The 25,366-nt window shown below is 40.3% G+C and overlaps 1 protein-coding gene across 1 annotated transcript in view; it reads right to left on the bottom strand.

Annotated features, from left to right (window-relative positions):
• Positions 1-25,366, bottom strand: part of COL1A2 (collagen type I alpha 2 chain) — an 83,022-nt gene that overhangs the window by 4,119 nt on the left and 53,537 nt on the right. The window contains 20 exon segments of the mRNA XM_030200610.1: positions 1,686-1,748; positions 1,751-1,839; positions 1,842-1,874; positions 2,991-3,200; positions 3,203-3,236; positions 3,666-3,773; positions 3,886-3,939; positions 5,808-5,915; positions 7,052-7,105; positions 7,964-8,086; positions 8,171-8,221; positions 14,629-14,736; positions 17,205-17,252; positions 17,254-17,312; positions 18,161-18,326; positions 20,461-20,514; positions 20,609-20,662; positions 24,225-24,332; positions 24,432-24,485; positions 24,594-24,647. Coding sequence (XP_030056470.1) covers positions 1,686-1,748; positions 1,751-1,839; positions 1,842-1,874; positions 2,991-3,200; positions 3,203-3,236; positions 3,666-3,773; positions 3,886-3,939; positions 5,808-5,915; positions 7,052-7,105; positions 7,964-8,086; positions 8,171-8,221; positions 14,629-14,736; positions 17,205-17,252; positions 17,254-17,312; positions 18,161-18,326; positions 20,461-20,514; positions 20,609-20,662; positions 24,225-24,332; positions 24,432-24,485; positions 24,594-24,647 — 1,632 coding nt within the window.

Genomic DNA, 25,366 nt, shown 5'->3' with positions numbered 1-25,366 from the left:
TATAGTGTGCCACTCAAAAGTGGCACAGCCTTGGGGGGGGGGGGGGGGGGCATGCTTTCCAAAAAGTTGTGTGCGTTGTTTCAGAATAATAGGTCAGCATGCCCAACTTGGGCACCAGATTTCAGCAAGAATAAGTCTCATGCCCAAAGTTAGGTTTGGAAATTGCACTTAGCACTGATTTCTTCCAGCACCCATTTTAAAGTGCCATTTATAGAATCCAGCCATAGTGGGCATGTAATTTTAACACCTATGTTATAGAACTGCCCTCTAAATTTTCCATATCCCTAATCCACTTATCACAAGTTTGTTTAAAATTCAGTAATGGTTTATTCTGTATGTAATTCACAAGAATCTCACACACCACAGCTGGGGAGTTACATGGAAAAATGGAGGTTCTGTGAAAGCATTTAAGAAGCTCAATGTATTAACCATTACGTTTTCCCGGAGGTTAGTGACTTCCTTTGATCTCAATTTTGCTACCCATTTAAATGAACTAGAGAGAACACCTTGCATGCAAACTTCAGCTTTGCAGACGACAAAATAGAGACAATTACATCTCTAGAGGTGCAGTTACCTTTTTTGTAGATCCAGGTCTGTATAGCCTTTTTGGCATGCTTGTTTTTGCTTGCTTGCATGATTTTGTATCTCAACAGCCTCATCATTTCTAACAAATTTAATATACTTTTAAATGGAGCATAACACTCATATTTTGTGAATTTCTCACAAAACACTGGGTTTTGTTGTCTGCTTGGGCCATTTTCCCCCAAATTCTATATATGGTGCCTTAAGTTGTGCGCACTAATTTGGCAGCATGGACAAATTGTGTGCACAACTTAATTGATTAACAAGCCGATCAGTGCTGATAATTGGTACTTAACCATTAGCAGCACTAATTGGCGTTAATTAGAATTTACACTCACAATTTTCTAGGTATTTCTATAATGTGGTGCACGTAAAGTCTAATGCACACAGTCGAAAAGGGGGCATGGCCATGGGCATGGAATAGGCAAGGTTGTGGGCAGTTCAAAAAACTATGCGCACTATTATAGAATACACCCGACATGCACCTATCTTAGGCGAAGGTATTTAGGCCTGGTTTAGGTGGCCTAAATGGATGCTCCTAAATTTTAGTCTCAAAAATGGCATGTGAGTGTATTCTATAAACTATGCCTAACTTTAGATGTCGTTTATAGAATCACACTAACCGGTTGGTTTTACGGCACTGATTTTTAAGGCGCCATATATAGAATTACTCCCTTTATGCATTAGCCACTCTCTGCAAAGAATACACAGCTTAGCACATCGGCCTTCATATCAGTTTTATTTATGTACTCTGCAGGTTTCTATGTCATTCCATTTAAATTATTTGCAGAAAATGATGGTGGTAGTACTAATAAGGTACTGGAAGCTGGTTATCTTATTGTGTGACAATCCTGTGAAGGCATCTTCTTTGTAAGCAAGTTAAGTTGTTTTAATTACTGGCAATGTATTTTTCCTTTTGAAAAGCCACTACTAATTTTACATGTTGTCATCAAATTATATAGGCCCCATTTCCTCTCAGGGGAGGTGTTCTTCATCTGCCCATTTGCAAAATGGTTTGCTGTGGGTTTACCAACAGTTTATAACAACCTTCTGGAAAACATATTGTAATTTACTGCATAATCTACTTTCTTTTCAATACTCACTTGAGTACCACCATTCATAACTTCACCAAACCATTGTGTGCTTCTTTTCCTTGGGTTCTTACTGAGTACCAGTTCTTGGCTGGGAAGGTGTCTGGATTGGAATGGATGCAAGTTTCACCAGTAGAGAAATCACAGTAGGCTCTGATAGCTCCGGGACACATCCTTGGTTAGGATCAATCCAGTAGTAGCCTGTCAATATGTAACCAAGACACAGTCAATAGCAAGCCTTAGACGGTATTCTGTTAACAAATACTGCTTGACTGGCTGCAAGAATGATCACATGTGTTGTTTCATACAATGGCAACATTCTATATGTAATTGTTTTATAGGTATACCATAAATTTTCAAAACCTGACCATGTTATAAAATCCAATTTAGCTGACATTTTCCAAGAACTTTGTCCATTTTTCTGTTTTATATTCCTTCAGATTGCATCCTACTTCACCCCTGGCAGACTGCTACCTAGTTAATACTGCTTATTTTATTTTTTCTACTTAGACCTAAGTGGTATACAGTTCCATTTTACAGGTACTGGGTCTGTACCTAGTGGGCTCACAATCTAACTAGCCCAACCCATGTGGATGCCTGAAAATCAGATGCACTTATTTGGGCATGTAACCATTGCATGCTGTCTACTAGTCTCTTCCTCCCTGCTTTCATGTAAAGGCCATGGAGTTCAGAGACAGCATATTATGAAAAACGAGATAAAGCTCCTGAAATGGATATCTTCAATGTTGACTTTCAGAAGCATCCAATAACAAGTTAGTTAACTCATCCTTCTCAGAATGTGAGGATGACTTCTGAAGCACTCTCAGCTCAAACTTTCTGAAAAGCAAGAGACAGCAGAGGAAAACACATAGGGGTCTATATATAAATCCATAATGAGCAGTAACACATGTTGTTTACTGTGTTACCCATTATTTTAATAACACAGATTGTGGGTTGATAAACAGTTGCCATAGTCTCTCTATTTGATATTTTACAGTACTAACTGTACCAATTGGACCATAATGAAAAAGAGAATTTACTTGTTGAACAGAGCAGCCTAGTAGTGACATTATTCTTAATTTGTGCATTGTGTAAAATAGTGACTAAATTTACTTTGATTATAATTAGAAAGGACTCCTAGCCATTTACAAATGTAAGCTTACTAAGAGCCTGATCCTCTAAGGCTTTATTCCATTTTGTGTCTCAAAGAAATGAATCAGGTTCTTGGTTAGTTCAAACAACTGAGACGATGAGAAACATACAATCTGCAATTTAACTAGAAAAGTTTTAAAAATTTATTTGTAATTTGTTACATACCACTGGGCCATTCTGGATGGCTGAGTCTTAAGTCACGGCAGGTGCGAACTGGGTTCTTTCTTGATCCTTCAGGGGTCAGCAGAGTCTCAATTTGGTTATTCAGAGATTTCAGAGTGGAGTCCACTTCATAATCTTTTGGTCTGAGTGAAGGCTGATCAGCCCTGTAGGAATCACCACCATCAAAACCATCATAGCCACCTCCAGATGTACCGGAGGACCAGGAGGACCAGGTGGGCCTGGTGGACCCTAGAGATATCATAAAGCAGTCATTATGGGACTTGCAGGAGGCACGAAGCATTTTCCCCACAGGCACAACATTGAAAAAACCCTTTAATACATGGGCCCCTATCTACTTATTTTGTTTTGGTCTGGGCATCAAGTCTAAACAATGTTGGTAATGAAGACAGTAATTTGCAAACCTATCCAATTCTCTTATGTAAGTCCTTTACCTTGAATTTAAAACATAGTTGTATGCTCCTTGGTTTAATTCATATTGATAATAACGTGCTCAGTGATGTCTTATTTGCTGAACTCTTAGACCTATTCTGAATATTTTATTCATTGGTTGTTAAACATTACGTTCTTATTTCCTGATAAGTGATTATGATAATTCAAACCAATTTGCACTACATGGGTATATTTTAATGATTTGTATTATCAAACATCTCTACTTACAGCAGGGCCTTGGTGGCCATTAGAACCACGAACACCAGAAGGGCCAATGGGACCTGGTTGTCCTGCCCGACCATCTTTACCAGAAGGACCTGAAGGACCAGCAGGACCCTAAGAAGAAATACATTCCTGGTGAAAATTTTACATGCATACATGATTTATATAAATGCAAAGCTTATAAAAGGTGCATAACCTGTGAATGTTTCATTGTAGGTTAACTTACCCTTGGACCGGAGGGGCCAAGATTACCTGGAGAACCTGATTCGCCTGATGGTCCCTATTAATAAATCAGAATTATCCAATATTAATAAAGAAAATAAAATCTATACAGTCAAATTATACTGAGACAGCTGACTGGTGGTCTACTGTGAGATTTTGATGATTAAAAACACTCTCATAGATTGACAGATCATTTGAAAGAAATACAGACCTCAAAAGTAATCTGTGAAATCAAGTTGTATCCCTCTGTCTTTTGATAAAATGTACTGCTAAAAATCTTGGCATTTTTCTAGTGTTATCAGGGGAGTAGATCTAGAAGCACGTATTTAGGACTTGCCAAGTTTCTAAGTATTATAAGGAAAGTTATTTTGCCATATGGATCAGGGATGGACTGACTGTTCATCTGGGCACCCGAGCAATAAGGGTCATGGGCCCTTAATCACCTATCAAAAGTGATTAAACTAAATGGAGGCTAGGAAAGAGAGGACCCCTTACTGGTGGGCCTTTAGGCACTGCCCTATTGTCCCAATGGTCAGTCCATCCTGGTATGGATATAGGACTAGATTCTATATCACGCGACTTAGAATTTACGCGCAACACATTACAAAATTCACTTGGAAAGTTCTGGGCATATATTCTAATTAATGCCAATTAGTGCTGATAACTGGTTGTTAACATCCAATTATCAACACTGATTAGCTTGTTAACCAATTAGCCTATGCAAATTGTTATGGAATACACTTCGATTTCCACGTGGAAATCTCAGCACGATTCATAGAATGCCGGGGATAGTGTGTTTGCAGGGCAATTCTATAATTAGGCACCTGATAGGAGCCTTTTCTATAAAGGGAATTAGGCATTTATTTTCCTTTATAGAACACCAGCGTAATAGGGTAAATGTGCATGTGATATGTAGGCGTTGCCACTTACATCAGCCAGAGACCTAGTGTAACTGCATGTGTCTAAATGCCATGCATACACGTGTACTTCATAATATTCTACAGTGCCCATGCTCCATTCCTATATATGTTCATCCTGCAAATATGTGCTATGCGTATTTACCGAATAGTGATCAGGGCAGAATATCGATATGCACATGCAAATGTGTGCACTAGAAGCATAATGCATGCAAAAATGTTAGTGCCTTCTTAGTGTCTTTTACAATAGCTGCTTAACCAAAATACCTGTAGCCAGTGTTTCATTTAAATGTAAAGTTTTCAGAAGCTAATATGGTTCCAAATATTCAGATTTGGAAGCACTTTCATATTTTTTGTTTGTTTCATGTTTGATGGATTAGGTACGATAAATAAATATACAGGAACCAAATAATTAATAAAAAGAAAGTAATGCTTTATGGACAATATTTAACCCTACCCCCTTCAAAAAACTCCTCCTCCACCTCTTTTCTGCCATTGACTTCTGATGGCAGGAACAGGTGAATACATAATTGTTAGCAAAAAAGGATTTGAAACCAACTTCATTCCAATATGGGATACCATTAAGGACAGCTTATTTACTGTTAACCAGGATATTAGTAACTAGGTGCTCATTGCATAAAATGGGACCTGTGCTAAAACAGCACGAGTTAGTGTTGAAATAACACGTCTTAACGGTAGCCCATGTTGATAACTACACTCCTAAGTCTTCAGGATTTGTCTTTATCTGGTACAATGGTGAGGCAGGGGGTGGGCAGGCTTGTTAATGTCTAATTGTATTCTTATGATATGTACCTTGTTTCCAACTGCGGTGAAATATGTCATCAAATTGTAATCACTAAAACAATGTTAAATGAAAGTTGGCTGAAGCCCTGTCCTATAGTAATAGGGATCATTAGCATTCAATGCAGCTGCTGCTGTTTGGGATGTTGTGTGCTGGTGATTTAGTTTTGATCAGTCTAAGATATAGGAATATTTTCTTAATACTTACAGCAAGACCTGGCAGACCCTGCAATCCATTGTGTCCTTTCCGGCCATCCAGACCTCTTGCTCCCTTCTCACCATGTTCACCTTTCTCACCACGTATGCCTTGTGCACCCTACCAAAAAAATATAATACACAGAAAGAAATACAAATGAATAGCATATCTCAGAACTAGACTGACATTTAATACATTATGGTGTTCTTGATTAAGTAGCTCTAAGTGCGGATATTTAAAACTGACACAGATTTTCCTACAGAAAAGTGCATGTGAAAATCTGTACAAATTTAGAGATCTTAATATTTTTAGTTTGGCTTTTTTTTTTCAAATTTCAGACTTCTTTTTAGTTTGTTTCACATTTCCACTTCAATAAAAATGTTTCAGTACATGTTAGAAACATTATGGTTTATTTCGATTTGCTATATTGCCCTTTGTGTACACATCACAGAGTGGTTTAGAAGACAATATGATAAAAACCACTACAGATCAAACAACAGAATGGAACACCAAAATAATATAGGAAAGGATCATTCATACTAAGAGGGAAAAAAAAACAACAAAAGTCATACATTCAAATTAACAATGTGTTGTTAATTTCATAGGTTAAAGCATGTTAAAAGTTTTGTGCACACTAAATTATTTTAAGGCACACTAATGAACTACATGCATTCTGATGAATGCACATCCAAATGATTCATTTCTCCAGTGCCAAGTTGCCAGTCCATGCACAGTGTTCTGTGCTTTACTGTGACCCTTTCTACCCTTTGAAAAATGGTACTAAGCTAACTGGGAAGTGGGCTGTTGTGTACAGCTGTAACATCATACAATGTAGGCGTGAAGTTAATCATCCCAAACTGTTACTCCTGGTTGCAACATCAGGAAAAACTCAGATACAAATACTTTTTGTCTGAGAGAGTTGAATGGTATATTTCACGACATGCTAGGCCAAATTCTTCTTTAACATTATAACTCTATTGGGGCTCATTTTCAAAGCACTTTAGACTTACAACGTTCCCTATGGAACTTTGTAAATCTAAGTGCTTTGAAATTATGCCTTATGTATTATAGTGATATTAGTCATGGCCCGGATATTCATGCTCTTCCTGCATTTTCAAGGTATTTAGAGGTCATTGTACTCCACGTGTATGTGCAGTTGTCTATTTCTTTAGAAATATGACTAGTCGTGCACAATTTCAAACACTGAGAAAGTATAGTTGGTTTTGCTTCAATAAAATACTTAAATATGTACTCACAGCAGGTCCTCGTGGGCCAGCATGACCAGATGGACCTTGGGAACCTTGAGGACCCTGTAGATTTAACAAAACATAGTTTAGTACATATCTGTGACTAATATATACACATGCACATTGCTGCCTGACAATAAGAAGAGTCAGCTATTTTTTAAAATCTAACAAAAGCTAATAGAACTGTGAAATCACATACAGAGCTAAAGGAAGGTGGGGGGGGGGGGGGGGGGGTTTATTTGTTAAATGAGAAGACTTCTGAAGAGCTGCCTGCATATTATTAGTAAGTAAGAGTATTCATTGACTATTTAAATGATTCAAATTAAAAAGCCTCAGGACTATGCTTCGTATCCTAGGGACAAAGTCTCTTCCAAATGAAAATTTTGTATGCCTCCATTTCAGCTGGACATGGATTTGTATGGCAGACAATCTTATTGCCAATACAAATCATTATTTATTTATTTAACAAAATTTAGAGCCCGCACGTAGTAACGTCTGAGCGGATTACAATAAACAAACACAATCACAATTTCATTAAAACAATGGACATTACAACTATATAAAAAGTCTAAAAAAACATACAAAATTTAATTAAAATACAACTAGTTGTACAAATACAAAACCGCAATCATTGCTGTAAATGCATTTAACTAGCGCAAAACAGTCTAAACTCCCTGCTACCCAGAAAAAGCCTTACCAAACAACAAAACCTTCAACCTGCTTCCTAAACAAAAGCAAGGAAGAAAGTTGATGCAAAGACAGCAGAAGAACATTCTGCATTAGTCTCTGATATGTACAAAGAGTAAGAGGAAAGTCTCTAAATGGAAAAGTCTGGAGGTTAAAAGAGACTTGAAGGATGACTGCAATATAACTGATTTGAATTAGGGATGCTCAGATATATAGGGAAAGAGAAAAAGGAACGTGCAACTTACATGCCTCACCACGATTGCCACTTTGTGCCGCAGGTCCAACAGCTCCGGGACCACCAGGGGCACCTGCACTTCCAACATGTCCAGGACCACCAGGATAACCCACGTTCACCCTAAAAGAAAATTAGATATTGCTTGAATATAGAAAATATGTAGCTCAAAATATGTTCATTGGCATCCAAAATTAAGCAAATTTACTTGGCGCCTGGATGACATCACGGCCTGGAGCACCATCATGACCAGGATTGCCCTGTCAAAATATAGAAAAAAGAACTTCAGTCCTTAAGCCACTGAGAGGTTTCATTCCCCCCTTATGAATAAACCTCTCTCTACAAATACAAAAATCTCTTGAAATGCTTGTACCTTTTTGCTGATGCTTCAGTTGTAGAGACACTGAAGGGCGATAAAGGCAATTCTACAGCTGGGCATGGTGAGCTATGCAAGGCATATTGCACAGAAAAGTGCCATTTACATATGTATTTTTATTTTATTTATTTATTGGGATTTATTAACCATCTTTATGAGAGATTCACCCAAGGCAGTGTGCAGCAGGTACAGTTTAACATAAACTTACAATTTTCTTAACAGCATAACAATAGTAAAATAACCAAGAATAAACATAAATACAATGAATGAGGTAAACTTGAAAACAGTAAATTGAAACTTAATAATTAAAACTACTGTGAAAAAATATAAAAAAAATATACACATTTAACAGCACTAGAACTGAAATACCAGAAATATAATACGTAGCATAATACTAACGAGACACCTAATCAGCATGCATTAGAAGATTCAACTAACATAGATATGATGATAAAGATTTTCGACAATACGGCTTTTGTGGATGTGTATGTATATGTGCACTGCAAGCTATTCCATAGCATGTAATTGCAAAGTGACATACATATGGGTGGAAAGTGGGAGGGGCATGAGTGCATCTCCAACGTATGCACGCACATTACAGGGCTCCTTTCCTAAGCTACAGTAAGCACTAGTACACACTTACGCAGCTTAAAAGGATTTACCGTGGGACAGACTGAGGAGTCCATGGTAATTTTGCAATCTGTATGCACAAACCACTTGCTAAAAAATAAATTTTGTTTCTCTGCAGGAGGAGGGGGCATATCTGGGGAGCAGAGAAGTGGGCGTTTTCTGTGCTAATCATACATTGCCTTGTGCTAACCAGGGCGTATCTGTGTGGGGCCACAGGGGCCTGGGCCCCCGCAGATTTTGGCCTGGATCCCCCCTACCGCCGCCAACCCGTCGCCGATCTTTGCTGGCGGGGGGACCCCAACCCCCGCCAGCCGAGGTCCTCTCTTCCGTTGCAGCAGGCTGCAAGTTGCAAAGCGTCCTGTTCTTTGAGTCTGACACCCTGCACGTACAACGTGCAGGACGGTCAGACTCAGAATTGAAACTGAGTCTGACTTCCTGCGCGTTGTTTGTGCAGGACGTCAGACTCAAAAGAACAGGAAGCTTGCCAACTTGCAGCCTGCGACGGAAGAGAGGACCTCGGCTGATGGGGGGTTGGAGTCCCCCGCCAGCAAAGGTAAGCGATGGCAGCGGGGGAGGGTTGGCGGCAGGATGGAGGGTGGAGAGAGTAGTTGGTGGCTGGGGGGGTCTGGCAATGGCGGGGGGGGGGGGTCTGGCAATGGCGGTGCGGGGGTCGGTGGTTGGTGGCGGCGGGGGGGTCTAGCAATGGCGGCGGGGGTCAGTGGTGGTGGTGGCGGGGGAGGGGGGTTGGTGGCGCGGGTGGGGGGGCTAAAATGTGCCTCCTCCCTCTGGATCTGCCCCCCCTACGCCGGAGTCCAGATACGCCTCTGGTGCTAACTTATTAGCTTAGGATTAGTGCTTTAGGCCTTACTGCCTACAAATAGGTGCCGGGTAAGGGCTCGTGCTAATTTTTGTTAAAGGCCACTGGCTAATGGCAACATTAGTGCGTGAAGTACACAATAAATGGGGAAAAGAATCCAATCAATGTGTAACCATAAAAAATACAAGAAGGATTCTTTAAAAATTGGTTAGTAAGCAAGAACAAAAATTGAAGAAAGGGAGAAAAAAGCCTGAAGAAGCTCCTAATTAACAAATAAAGGAGCAGGACTTCTTCATCATAGGCAAAAAAAAAACCTCTCTGGAAAATCTTATTGCAAATTATAAGATTCAACAAATAAATGCTTATCAAAAAATAGCACTAAATACTTAGCTTGTCTAGTCTCTTTCTTCCAGACTGTGACTAACGGTGGCCAGTGTTCGTTAGCTGCATCAGGGTCACCCGGTCAAAGAACTTTAACTCTGTCCACAAAGCAGACATTCCCTGCCTACACCGTCCTCTTTGTGAATGGAGTTAAAATTCTTTCCAGGGAGGTTTTTTTTTTGCCTATGATGAAGATGTCCTTCTCCTTTATTTGTTAATTAGGAGCTTCTTCAGGCTTGTTCCTCCCTTTTCTTCAATTGTTGTTCTTGCTTACCACCAATTTTTAAAGAATCCTGCTAACATTAGTGTGAGGGCCATTAATTTGGAAAATGGAAAATCAGCCATTTTCTGACTGTGGTAGAAATGGCCTTAGTATGCAGAAAAGATCCCTGTAACGGTACAGTAAGGGCACTTTCTACTGCAGCTTTGTAAAAGGACCAATAGAAAGCTGTACATTATAGGAGAGAGTCTAGAAAAAACCACGTGGAAATGATTTCCACCTAAGCTTATTCTATAAGCAGCACTAGATTTAGGTACAGTACATAGAATACGCTTAGTTGATATCCTAGTGCCTAAAACTACGTGCCTCCATTTACACCAAGGAAAACAAAAGTGAGGACGTTATGCCTTTGTATTGGTCCATGGTGCGACCGCACTTCAAATACTGTGTTCAATTCTGATCGCCGCATCTCAAAAAAGATATAGTGGAATTAGAAAAGGTACAGAGAAGGGCGATGAAAATGATAAAGAGGATGGGACAACTTCCCTATAAGGAAAGGCTGAAGCATCTAGGGCTCTTCATCTTGGAGAAGAGGGCTAAGGGGAGATATGATAGAGGTCTATAAAATAATGAGTGGAGTGGAATGGGTAGACGTGAATAGTTTATTTACTCTTTCCAAAAATACTAGGACTAGGGGGCATGTGCTGAAGCTACAATGTAGTACATTTAATATGAATCAGTGAAAAGTTTTCTTCACACAACGTGTAATTAACCTCTGGAATTCATTGCCAGAGAATGTGGTAAAGGCGGTTAGCTTAGCGAGGTTTAAAAAAGGTCTGGATGGCTTCATAAAGGAAAAATCCATAGACCACTGACTTGGTGAAAATCCACTGCTTATTTCTGGGATAAGCAGCATAAAATGTCATGAACTTTTTTGGGATCTTGCCAGGTATTTGTGACCTGGAGTGGCCACTGTTGGAAACAGGATGCTGGGCTTGCTGGACCTCTGATCTGTCCCCGTATGGCAATACTTATATGTATTTGTGTACTTAATATGGCATAAATTTCAGCACATAGATTTAGGCACAGAGGGCTATATGCGTGTAAATTTTGGAACGCCATGAAACCCCATTTCCCCATCCATAGCCATGCCCCCTTTTGCCTTGCATGCATTAAAATTTAGGCACTGTGCTTTACAGAATACACTTAGGGCCCCATTTGCTAAGCCATGCTGTAGGCATGCTAAACATTTTTAGCACGCACTGACACTAGAGATACCTATAGGAATATATGGGTGTCTCTGGCATTAGTGCATGCTACATTTTAGTGCACACTAAAAATACTATCTTGCCTTTAGTCAACAGGACCCTTAGTGATTTGTGCATGTAAATTCTAATATTGCCAATTATTACTCATTATTGCTTGTTAAGTGCTGTTAACGCTGATTGGCTTGTTAAGCCAATTAAGTTATGCACATTTTTATAGAATGTGCCTGGATTTTGGCACAGAATGCTAGGCACACTATATAGAATCCAGGGGTATGCGCTTTGCATGAAGCTCTTAGGTGTGCTCATTTACGCCTGTCATTGAATTTTAATTTATGAGAAATGTGTCAAGCATGATGTCGACCAAAAATAGAATTGATTATGGTAATTCCAACTAACACTCAGTTGAAAGGGGAATAGATCATTTTAGCTCTTTAGCTATTCATGGATGGTTTGAATGAGTGTGTGTATGAGCAAGTGTGCTTACCATAGTTGGAAGGATATGGGTAAGGTTGATTTATATTTATAGGCGTGAACTATCACAGTCATTTATATTTTATTAGGTCACGTGGAGGGGCATAATCGAACGGGGGCGCCCATCTCTAAGGACAGCCCCATAAAGGGGCGTCCCCGATCGTATTATCGAAACAAGATGGGCGTCCATCTTTTGTTTTGATAATACGGTCGGGGATGCCTAAATCTCAACATTTGGGTCGACCTTAGAGATGGGCCGCCCTTGGTTTTCGCCGATAATGTAATCCAAAGACGCCCATCTCAAAAACGGCCAAATCTAAGCCATTTGGTCGTGGGAGGAGCCAGCATTTGTAGTGCACTGGTCCCCCTCACATGCCAGGACACTAACCGGGCACCCTAGGGGGCACTGCAGTGGACTTTAGAAATTGCTCCCAGGTGCATAGCTCCCTTACCTTGGGTGCTGAACCCCCCAACCCCCCCCCCCCAAATCCACCTGCCTGAAGTACACTGCACCCCACTACAACTGCTCCAGGGAACTGTATACTGCTGCGATGGACCTGAGTATGGAATTTGAGGCTGGCATAGAGGCTGACAAAAAAGTATTTTTAACCTGTTTTTTTTATGGTGGGAGGGGGTTAGTGACCACTGAGGGAGTAAGGGGAGGTCATCCCCGATTCCCTCCGGTGGTCATCTACTCAGTTCGGGCATCTTTTCACGGCTTGGTCATGAAAAAAAATGGACCAAGTAAAGTCGGCCAAGTGCTCGTCAGGGCCGCCCTTCTTTTTTCCATTATCGGCTGAGGACACCATCTCCTAATCACGCCCAGTCCTGCCTTCGCTACCCTGCCGACACGCCCCTGTGAACTTTGGTCTTCCCGCGACGGAAAGCCGTCGAGGGTGTAAAAAAAATGGCTTTTGATTATGCCGATTTGGGCGGCCTTGCGAGAAGGGTGCCCATCTCCCGATTTCTCTTTCGAAATGAGCTGGATAGTGGTGAGATTGCTGGGTTTGGCACTTATAGTTGACATTGGGAGCTCTTGGAGTGCTTATATTTATATACAGGAGATTTTCAGTGATTGAGAAACTTATCCACCCTTTAGGTAGTGCCTTTGACCTTATGGTCACTTCAAAAAGTATATTTGAAGATGTTGTTGCACTGAGATTATGCTACTTGAAATATAACACATTGGATCAATGACGATTTGCACCTTGTTGCCTGAAACTTGTTTACTAAGCAGCATAGTTGCATTAATTCTGAAGATCCTTCACAACATAAAAAAATATATATTTATTAGTTTTTTTTAGAAGTGAGGTTGTGCTTGGGAATGTTGTTATGTATTAACATGTGATGGTCCCCCGCACAGATTTAAATTGAATTTGTCCAGCCTATGTGATTATCGAGTAGTTTGACCTTATGGTGGCACTCCGCTTGGGTGAGTTATTACTCTGAGAATTTCTCCTTTATCACCACCTAATTATTGATACTTCCCATATCCTTCTTGACTTTTTTTATACTCTGGTTTGTTGTGTTGCACCTACATTTAGGCATACCAATTTGGTTTTATGCTATTTTTTTCCCATAATGGCATCATGGTGCACAGAAGCTGTTATAGAATTGGCACTCAGCGTGAGGCATTGGTGTGTCTAACTGGAGGTGCAAGTCACACAATGGCACCTGATAGCTGTTAATAACACAAATTGCATCTAAAAAATGTACAGTGGAAATGAGCAGCAGTAGGACATTTTAAACATTGTAAAATTTGAGCATTGTCAACTATTGCTCGCTGGTATAACAGGGGTACGTTGCTACTTTTTTCTTCATTGAGATGAAGATAGTGCTTCATGGTTTTAGTGGTAAGATTCTTTCTGTCCTACACCTTGCACTTTGAACTTCACACATGCATTGTTGTGTAGTTAATATATATTAAATGATTTTAAAGTGGAATGTTAAGATACGATAGCCTCAGTATTTCTGCTGCTGCGGTAGCTAGAGTTTTGATTTGAAAAATAAATGAAATGCTTTCAAGGAAAGTGGAAATAAAAGGCATTCCGTTCCATGTCAAAGTTTATCTCTACTGTGGCTTCATGACTTTGTGTGCTTCAGTTGCAAAACTGAAACCTGTCTGAGCTGATTAATCCATGAAGAAGACCAGAAACATAACTATGAGAGTTATTGGTATTTTTAAACATTATTTTCAAAATATTCTTCTGAAGATATTATGCATAAAAATGATGCACCTGGACCTTCTCTCCTCCAGTGGTAAGCCCTGATGCATTCTTTGTGCCATTAGCATTAATGCATTTGTAGCACTGATGCTATTTTCTAATGTGTTACCTCTTAACTCAAATTATGAGCTACAAACATTACCAGATGACTTCCAGCAGCTGAACTGAACACTGTTCGGTAGCTACATAGGCAGTCCAAAAAAATTAACGGGAAAGGTTTTACTGTACAATTCTGGGCAAAGTATTCACAGTTCTATATTACAAAAGAATTTGACTTACATCACGGCCAGCTTCACCAGGAGCACCATTCAAACCCATAGAACCAACTGGACCAGAAGTACCACGGGGACCAGGTACACCTGAAGGACCTGAAGGACCACTTTCACCCTATAAAGAAAACAAGATATGATAAAGTAAATTCCTTTGTTTTCATTTCCTACTAAGACAGATGGGGAGAGGGACTGCAGTTAGTGCTGAGTTTCAAATAGAAGATTAAGTGTTCATTTGGGCAGACAGAATGGTCCAGTTTGGTCTTAATCTCTCAGTATCTGCTACGTTATCATGAAAGAGGCTACAAGTTGTTAACAGGGGCAGTGGAACAGCTTTTTGATTAGGAGAACCAAACAAACCCTCATGCTCTCTTCTTGTCAGTGCTATGTTGGGCAAAATATTAGTTAAGCCATGGCTCCAAATGGTGCACCCTATTCAGCTGCTTCTTTTTGTAAAACTCCAGAAAGACAAGAAAGAGTGGAGACGGCCAAGGAGGTGGACAACAGATGCAGAGGAGTCACACTGAAGATTCTTTATTCAATGACCCAGCACAGCCATGTTTTAACATTTGCCTGCAACAGGATCCTTCAAAATGTATTGTATAATAATTACACCTTTTTAATCAACATAGGTTCTCAACCTTTATTTTGCTCCCCGACAGACATTCAAGACCCCTTATGCATAATTTCTTTCATGCATATGAGAAGCTAATTTCAATATGATTTCAACATGGCCTTCCTCCTCAATTGTACTTCCAGAAGCTAAACGCAAAAGTACAATTGAGGAGGAAGGCCATGTTGAAATCATAAGGGGTCTTGAATGTCTAGGAGCAAAATAAAAGGTTGAGAACCTTCTCTGAATTCTATATTGATTAAAATGAGAAATAATTATACAAAAGGTTTTGAAGAAACCCCGATGCAGGTAAATGCCGAAACATGCTGTGTTGGGTCATTGAATAAAGGTACTTCAATGTGATTCCTGTTATCTGTTATCCATCTCCTTGATCATTTCTGCTCTTCCTTGGACTCTGTGACTTGTAAAGTTTGGTTCTTCTTTCTGTTTCTTCGATCTCCAGAAAGAACTATGCATTAAGGGGTCCTTTTACTAAGCTGTGGGAAAAAGGGCCCTGCGCTAGCGTCAGGGGCCATTTTTCCCGTGCGCCAGCGCCTTTTTACCACAGCAGGTAAAAATCCCCCAGACCACGCATAGCCATGCAGTAGAGAACTCTTACCACTTGGCCATGCGGCAGAGAGCCCTTACTGCCACCCATTGAGGTGGCAATAAGGGCTCCCACGCTAACCTGGCAGTAACCAGGCCAGCACATGACAATGCCCAATTAATGCCAGGTTACCGCCATGCAAGCCATTCCAGGGGTTTGCTTTTTCACCTGGAAATGGTGCATGCTTAGGGTGGGACTACCACCGGCAGCTGCGCTGGGCTGGCGGTAGTCCTGGAAGAGCGAGCGGTAAGCCCGCGGTGGGCTTACCGCTGCTCTGTAAAAGGGACCCTAAGTATGTAGACATGGTATAACATTGTGGCCTGATATTCAAAGGATTTATACTCCTAATTTGAGAGTTACGCTCTTAAATTGGCCTATTTGAAAATTTACCAGTTTCAGCATAAATGTTGGCACCTAGCCCTAGTACAATTTCAAAGAGGCCAATTTAGGAGCACAGATACTTTGAATCTCTGGCCTTAACATTTAAGCTGCTAAATGAATTTTAGGTTCCTAAGTTTGTTGAAAATGGGGCACAATTTAGGAACAGCTTTTTTTGAATATCAGGCCCTATGTCAATAGTACATATATTTGGCATATTTTGAGTCAAGCATTGCCTCCTTATGTGTCATCAGGTACCAGTAAGCTGACAAGCAGAATGGGCCCAATATTCAAAACAAATTAACCAAGCAGGGCAGGCTCTTGCCCCATTAAATCTCACTGAGCAGGCTGGGAGGAGATATTCAGCAGCACTTGACTGAGCAGGGCCAATGAATATCTCCTTTGACCACCGCACCACTGTCCAGGCAGTGCCATGGTGGCCCATGGTATAGCCAGTGCTGGCGCCCCTATAGGTAACGGATAAAAAGGACTGCCTCAGTATAGGTATGCAGATATGGACCTGAACATTGACCAGATTTACATAACTTCCAGATATTCAATGCCAGCAACTAGACATGCCTAATTTAGGGGATGGGATTTGATATACTGCCTTTCTGTGGGTACAATCAAAGCAGTTTAACATATTATATGCAGATACTTATTTTTGACCTGGGGCAATAGGGGGGGGGGTTAAGTGACTTGAGCTGCAGTGGGAGTTGAACTCAGTTCCCTGGGATTCAAAGCCCACCACACTAGCCACTAGGCTACTCATCTACTCCACTATAGCCACAGTGTTGAGCGTTAAAAAAAAAAAAGTTCAGCACTACTGGCTGAATATTGGCTGGAACATTTTAAAATCTTTTGCCAAAAGTGGGAAAAATTTCTGTAGTATAAACTTACTTAATAGCATAAAAGGAAATCTCCAATTTGCTGGAATGTTTGTTTTCACTATGCTGCCTATAAAATGTAGTTAATCAAATGTACTTACATTTCCTCCAGGACCACCTGGGAGACCACGCTCACCTCTAGTACCAGGGCAGACCAACGATACCACGAGCACCAAGAACACCTGAAGGGCCTGAACTGCCAGGAGCGCCTTAGCAAAAAGGAAGGAAAGAATGCAGATATTAGCCAACACTGTTTAGAGTGGGGCTTTGTCTCAATTTTATAATATTGTGCTCAACATTTAAGGGCCCTGTTACTAAGTACATTAGACAGTCAACAGGCAAATTAGCGCCATGGTAACTGCTATCGCACAAGTCTGGTAACTGTTTAGCACACACAAATTTATATGTTAAGAGTATTGGTGTTAGGGGTTGGAAATGGCCAGGAATGGGTGGAAAAGATTATGAAGAGCAAAGTACAGTAGCGTTCAGCACACACCATAAGCTAATCGGCACTTCACAGTTAGCGCAGGTCCACTTACTACCTCCTAAATAGCCAGTGTGCTAAATATTCCATGTTAACAGTTTAGTACAAGATGGGGTGGGGACTGGGTGGGTTATGAGTAGAGATTGGATATAGATTACACATTGGAGTTAGTGCACGGTAGTTAGTGTTCACTCTGTCACTTGTGCAGGAGGCATTAAGTGAATCCACACTAATGGTGAATTAACATGTAAAGGAAGTTTTCTGGGTATAAGTTTCTTATGTATAAGAAACACCTGGGATAATCCAATAAAATTTGTAGAAGGCAATGGACTGCTTTTTAAGTATTCAGACGGTCTTACATGAACTAAATATTTCTATTTTGACTAATATCCAGGCTATAGTTTCTGATGCTATAAAGCTACGGGACAGTGTTTCTGTTCTAATGCTAACTTTATGTATAAAATTTCTGTACTATACTGTAATTGGAAACAACGGTGTGGCAGCAAAAACATTATATAACAGGTTTTTAAGTGACAAAATTATTATGAAACATCAGAAAACATATGAAGTGACTTACAGCAGGACCAGCTTCGCCAGATGGACCTTTGTCACCTGGAAGACCCAACGGGCCAACAGGACCTTGTTCACCAGGACTACCAACTGGACCACTGTCACCACGTGGTCCTCTAGGTCCATCTTTACCAGCATGACCAGAAGGACCAGGTGGCCCAGAAATGCCCTGAAATAAATCAACATTATTATTATGGTATATTGGAATACTTTACATTTGAGGAATTATCTATCCCCACTGTTTACAAAGCTGCGATAGTGGCAGTCGGTGCAGTAATGCAGACACAGGGCATTCAATTTGCATGGGCTATGTCAGCATTGCTGTGCAGCAGCCACTAGTGTGGCTTTCTAAACAGGGTGGTATGTAATTCAAATAAAAGCTATCTGATGGAAATGTTTAGTGCTGACAAATTGCCCTTTGCACTAATTTTAGTGTTCCAATGTCACTTTCTAAGCAAGAAATGAGGATTAGACCTGGGGATCACTAGTAGCGTTACCGGTTGTGACTGTGTGCCTTTGAAGTTGTTTTCCTGTTAACTAGAAAGGATGGGCTGTTGTTGCATGTCATCACCAAATGAAACAAGCAGAAAAAAAAAAGAGCTTTTGGCCGAATTCAGTAAGTGGCACCGAAATTAGGTGAACAGTAAGGTGAGTGGATGAGTCTTCCAACACTAAACCTTCATGAAGCTGGTAAATTCTCAGGAATGAACTTTATTGAGAAATGACTGCTAATGCTACAGTTAATTTTAAGATCACAATTGTGGTTTGAGCTGGGGTGATCATATTCAGGCAATAACAGAACAGTTTGGCATGTATGGCAAGTCCAGATGTGACCTCACTGCATGCAAGGATTTGTAGTTCAGTTTTTCTTGGGGGTTAGTGGGCTGAAGATTCTATAATAGCTACTCAGTGCACCCAAATCTAGCAAATGGACTAAAGTATTTAAAACGGACTTTCCAAACTTGACCCAGAGACCTTGCAGCCAGTTGGTCTTACAGCTATCTACAATGAATATGCATGAAATCAGTTTACATGGATTGGAGACTCCGCATATTCAAGTTGATCTCATGCATGTTTATTGTGGATATCCTGAAAAGTGGACCGGCTATGGGGTCTCCAGGAAAGGTTTGGGAATCCCTATTTTCTGGTGATACGAGAACAGGACTGGTTAGCACGGGAGCCCTTACTGCAACCTCAATGGATGGAGGTAAGGGCTCCCCCCCCCCCCAGAAATGGGCCGTGGGGCAAGTGCTTTACTTGCCGCCTGGCCATTTCCTGCAGGAAATGCACTAAATATGCACGAGATAGATTTACATGCATTGGAGGCAGCTTATGGTTAATCTTTCTCACACGTATTCATTGCAGATATCCTAAAAACTGAGTGGCTACAGATAGCTCGAAACTGGCTTGAAAAACATTGGGCTAGGCCAAACTGGGTAGTGGATGCTCTGAAGAAGGTTCTGTATGATACATCTTACTTTGTTGATATGTAGAAAACATATAAAGGTCTTCTTGTAGTATTTTCAAGTGTTGATCGGCCAGATGGAATGGTGTGGAATAGTTACAGTTAATCAACATTATTTATTATCTTTTAAGACTTTTAATTGTTTGGGTTTTTTTTTAATTATAAAGTATTACTGATAATTTTGATAATATAGTAAATTGGTTTGGATGGATTTTTGGTAAGGTGATATATTTTTAATAAATAAAAAAGAATCAAATATATACCCATGGGTGTTGCACATTCATTCTGTTTCAGAGCAGCAGTCACAAATCTGTGACACCAGTTAATTATGTCCATCCCATTCTTTATGGCAGGAGTGGAACAGTTCATTCACAGGTTAGGGTCTCAGGACATCCTTAATGAGTATACATCAGATAGATCTGCATACACACTACTTCTCTCCTGAAAACCTGACCTATTTGCAGACCTTGAGGCCTGATCTTGTGCACCTCTATCAAATAGGATTCAACACTTAGGTCTAAACTGGCCAATCCAGCCATAAGGGCACTTTCTCCTGACTGGACAAAGGTTTATTTCACTCACAAATGAATATTTTCTTTTAAGTGTAAAGGTAGCTTTGAGGCATTTGCAAATTTCTCCCCTTTTATGAAAGCCTCAGCAAACAAATGAAATCTTTAAATGGCGGTACGCAAACTGGAAAAATACTTTAAAAAAATTAATGGCAGTTCAGTGATATCAAGTACTCAACTTGGGCTATATTCCACATGATTCATCGTCCTCTGTTTCAATCTATTAACCTTGTCGTGTATTGCTCTCAGTCAATTTTCTAAATACTTACTGAGGGACCAGCAGTACCAATTCTGCCAGCAGCTCCAGGGAAGCCAGTTGCACCCTGTCAACAAGCAGAAAAAAAAAGCAAATTCAAATTTCCCGTAAGAGACCATAGAATGAAGAAAAGTGGCAAATCATTGCAAACAAAAACTTACAGCTGGGCCAACTTCACCACGAATACCAGGAGCTCCTGAAGGACCACTAGGCCCCTACAGAAAATAACGAAAACACAAAGGAAAACAGAAAGATATGACAAATCAGACCTTTAGTATGTGAATCATGCACAGCTCTGTTTTTAAGAGTACACAAGCATCATGTTTTTTAATAAAATCCAAGTTGATATCAACGAACCTGTTCAAAAGGCATACCCTAATGATGCAACTTAAATGCCTTAACCCTGCATCACAACAAAACCAAAGCTCGTACTGGACATAACTTAATTCTTCCTCCTTACGATTCCCAATGTGTTTGTCACACATGAACTTTACCACAACATCACTCTGTTTTTGTTCATACCGGTATTGGCGATCGCCTTACGGTACTATGTAAGCCACATTGAGCCTGAAAATAGTGGGAAAATGTGGGATACAAATGTAACAAATAACTAATAAACACAGGTTACTGTTAAGATGGCTTATTTTACCACATGTTGTGCTATCTTAGCACGGGCCCCTTTTATGCAATGAGATCCTGTGCTCAAATAGCATGACCTTGTGATAAAATAAACCTTAACGGTTAGCCCACATTGATAACTTCCTCCCCAAAACCTTCTAGGATTCTCTTTCTAAATCAGTGGCTATTTTAGAACATCCTATGGTGCATAAATCAGCACCTAGGTTGAAATGTTTTCAAAGTTCAAATAGATGTTGCTCTCATTTTTAAATGAGATTACTTTTTGGTCCTTACTTTTAACAAACTAAGGGGCCCTTTTACTAAAGCTTAGCATGGTAACGGACATTAGCGTGAGCTAAGTGCCACTGGTATAAAATAGGCCACCCATCATTTAGGGGCCCTTTTACAAAGTTGCGGTAGGGCAATGGACATGGCAAATTGACCGTACCACCAAAGCCCGGTGGTTGTGCTGGAGTGTGCTGCGTGCCATTTCCGGTGCTCAAAAAATAATTTTATTTGTTAGCACCGGGGGATTACCCAGCAGTAATCTGTGATGCCCAGTTACCGCGAGGTTAGCACAGGAGCCCTTACCGCTGCCTAAATAGAAGGCGGTAAGGGCTCCCCCCCAGGAAATGGCCGTGCGGCAAATGCTTAACTTACCACATGGCCATTTTCCATTTAAAAAATAATTATTTTACCCACTGAGGTTAAAGGGGGCCTTACAATGCGGCAAAACCTGCACCACCAATGCCACCACAGGGGTCCTTTTAACGCAGCTTGTAAAAGGGACCCTTAGTGTGCTAATGTCCATTAGTTCACCTAAGCTTTAGTAAAAGGCCCCTAATTTCTTGAATATAATAATTTATAATAAAGGGCACTAAATCATTTTTCTTTTAGCAACTTACAACTTTTGTATATGTCTATAAAGTCTTTAAAAAGTAAGGAGTGTGAGTTTAGGGATAAATGTGGAATGGCCAGCAGTTTACATTCACAAAACTTGTTGATTTAAGTCAGCAATTGCTTGAGTTCTTTTATGTAAAATCTAATATCCATTACCTCTTAGTGATAGGGTCTACTATAAATATAGTATTAGTTGGCTTTGATAAGACAATCCCACAGCTGTTAGCTCCTACTCAAACTCAATAAAAATATCCACAAGTTGTATAATATTCTTCTGAAAGTGCCTGAGTGCATGATAAAACATATTGACCTTGGAGTTAGTTGCTATTGTTTAATGATGATCATTTGAGTAAAGGATGCAAGCGCTTCAGAGACAAGAGGCTGTTTGTTTGACTTCATGTCAACTTTTATGGTTTTGGCATCTCTGGATGAGCTGTTTTTTTCAAGATAGAATCAAGGTGATTTCCTGTATATCAGTTACAGTCGGCTTTCCTTGTTATCATCATTATATTTCAATAGTAAAGGATTATTGTGTAGCCCCTGAAGCAGCCCAGTTGGGCGAAACCCGGCTTGTGTCAGGCTATTGTATACATATTTAATTGGTTTTCATCAATAAAATATATTTTGGTCTTACAAGGGTTAAGTGACTTGACCAGAGTCACATGGAGCTGCAGAGTGAATTCAACCTGGTTCGACAGGTCAGCAACCTACTACACTAACCATTAGGCACACCTCCATTAAGTCATATCTATTGCACCTTTCAGACACTATGTATTGTGTAGTGCATGTTCAGGGGAGCTTTCTTCATATAAAGTAAAAGGGTGCAATGCTGGAGTCTTGCAGCACTGACAACTCACACTCAAATCCATGGAAGTCCTAGTGAGTGCTACTCATGAAACTACTATAGATTTGCTAATAGAATTCAGGTACTAGCCTTTTGGTATTATAACTCTGATTATCTTTGCATTTTTAAGATAACAAACAATGGGACCCTTTTACTAAAGCTTAGCACATGCTAATGGACATTACTGTGCGCTAAATGTTAAAAAGTCCATTATATTACCTATGGGCTTCATAGAATTAGCGCACACAAATACTGTTAGTGTGTGCTAAGCTTTACTAAAAAGGCCTCTATAAATACTAATGACATTACAATCTTAAACATATTGGGGCCAATATTCAGACCACGGGAGGTAGCCAGGCTGCCTCCCGTGGTCAGCACTGAGCCCCAATATTCAATGCCAGGCTGTTTCCAGTGACTGGCATTGAATATCCGGTTTATTTTTGGCCAGTTTCAACTTAAACGGCCAAGTCGATATTCAGCGCTGGTCAGTTAAGTTGGAACCAACCAAAGATAGGCCTGCTATTTGGGTGGCCTAATTTGGCCACCAAACTTAGCCGGTGACAATCTGAATATAGCAGATAGCTGGTTATATCGCATGGTATAACCGGCTATCTGCTAATACTCAGTGCATCACCAGTTAAGTTTGGTGGCCAAATTAGGCCACCGAAATAGCAGGTCTATCTTTGGCTGGTTTCATACAATATAACCGGCTAAGAACTAATCGGCGATATTCAGCAGGAGATAGCTTGCTATCTCCTGCTGAATATTGCTGGATAGCTGGTTAAGTGCCATTTAACTGGCCAGGAGCCATTCCTGGATGGTTAAATGGTTTTAAATATTGGGGGGAACTGGGCCCAATATTTAACCATGGCATACAGTGGTTAAGTAAAATGCTGGCCCCATTGTTGAAATGAAACCGCATATTCAGTGCCAGTACCCGAATACTGGCAGGTACTGAACATCTGGTTTCAGTGATGATCTGGAAGCAATATTCAGACCACTAATCAGCCTATTTTGCTATCATAACATGCTTGACTAATTATCTAGTAGGCGAAACTTGTCACTCTATCAATTACATTGTGTGTGTGCACCAAGATGTGGTGGCTGCATTGGGGAGAATTAAAACCTCCTTGGGTGGAGTGGTTTCAGCCTTGTGATGTATGCCATCTCCTGTTAATCAAATCTCCTTGCTCTGGATAGTGTCTAGGGGTCAGAGGACATATTCATTGGAACTGTCCGGCAAGTACCATTAACTGAATATGTCCCTTTGAATATCGGCCCCTTTGGACTTGTAGAAATGTTAGTCTGTCCTCTAATGTTTTTCCAAATTCTAGTTATTGGGTCTCCAAAGAGTTGGATCACACTACTTGCAAGAGTCTTCCAGAATATTTGATAAACACATTTAATTTACTTACTGCTGGACCAGTAGAACCTACAGGACCCACAGGACCTCCTGGGCCAACTTCACCTTTAGATCCTTTAACACCTCTTTCACCCTTAGCTCCAGCATGGCCAGCTGCACCCTGTTCAGTACAAAATTTGAAAGGGTTACCAAGATACAATCTACAATAGCACTTAATATAATTTTATGAAGAAGAAAGATCTTTTTACTTGATACGTACAGGAGGACCAGCGAAGCCAGGGGACCAGCGGGACCAGTCCTCACCACGTTCACCCTGGAATGGAATAATAAATATTAGAAAGTAGCTACAAAAACTGGGAATTCCAATTGTCCTGAAAATTTATTTTTTGACCAAGAGAAAGGGAGTTACAGTGCTACTTACAGCAGCCCCAACAGAACCAACATGACCAGCAGGACCAGAAGGACCAGATTCTCCCTAAAATGTATAAAAAATCATTGTTACCTCATTGAACAACAGTAACTTTGAAGTAATATACCTATCTTACATCCTTGAGTGCAATTATGCCACTATGATTTCATATTTTAGGTGATGTATTTCACATTTGTCTATATGACACCTGAGTGGATATTTATAGTTTGCAATTTTACTTTATTCTTTGAGGTTTGCATAATAAATTGTGCTTTTGTAGTATGCATTACTACAAATTTTGAGCATGGGCAGGTAGAAAAAATGGCCCACAAGATCAGGCAACAAAATGTTGCAAAAATAAATATAACTAGACCATTCAAACAATTTTGCATATAGGTAATGTGGTAACAGTTAATGGACTGTTTTGCATAAATCTGCATTGCAGTAGCTCACTAAGCTGCACTGTAGGCATGCTAACATTTTAGAGTGCGCTAAAATTAGCGTGCACTGATAGCGACACTCATTATATTCCTATGGATGTCTCTAGCATTAGCGTGTGCTAATTTTTAGTATACACTAAAAAGTTTGCGTGCCTACAGCGTGGCTTAGTAAACAGGGCCCTAACTATTGATTTAAATAAAATGTTGGACACAGACAACTACACTTGAAGTTTATTATTGTGAAGGAGATGAACTTTGAGATCTCTGATTCACACACTTACCCCCCCCCCCTTTTACAAGCTGTGCGATAATGCCGACGCAGCCCATTCACTTTGAATGGGCTGT

This window comes from Microcaecilia unicolor, chromosome 1 (genome assembly GCF_901765095.1).
Source record: "Microcaecilia unicolor chromosome 1, aMicUni1.1, whole genome shotgun sequence".
NCBI lineage: Eukaryota > Metazoa > Chordata > Amphibia > Gymnophiona > Siphonopidae > Microcaecilia > Microcaecilia unicolor.
Note: the sequence above shows the minus strand (reverse complement) of the source record. Positions and strands in the feature narration are given on the sequence as shown.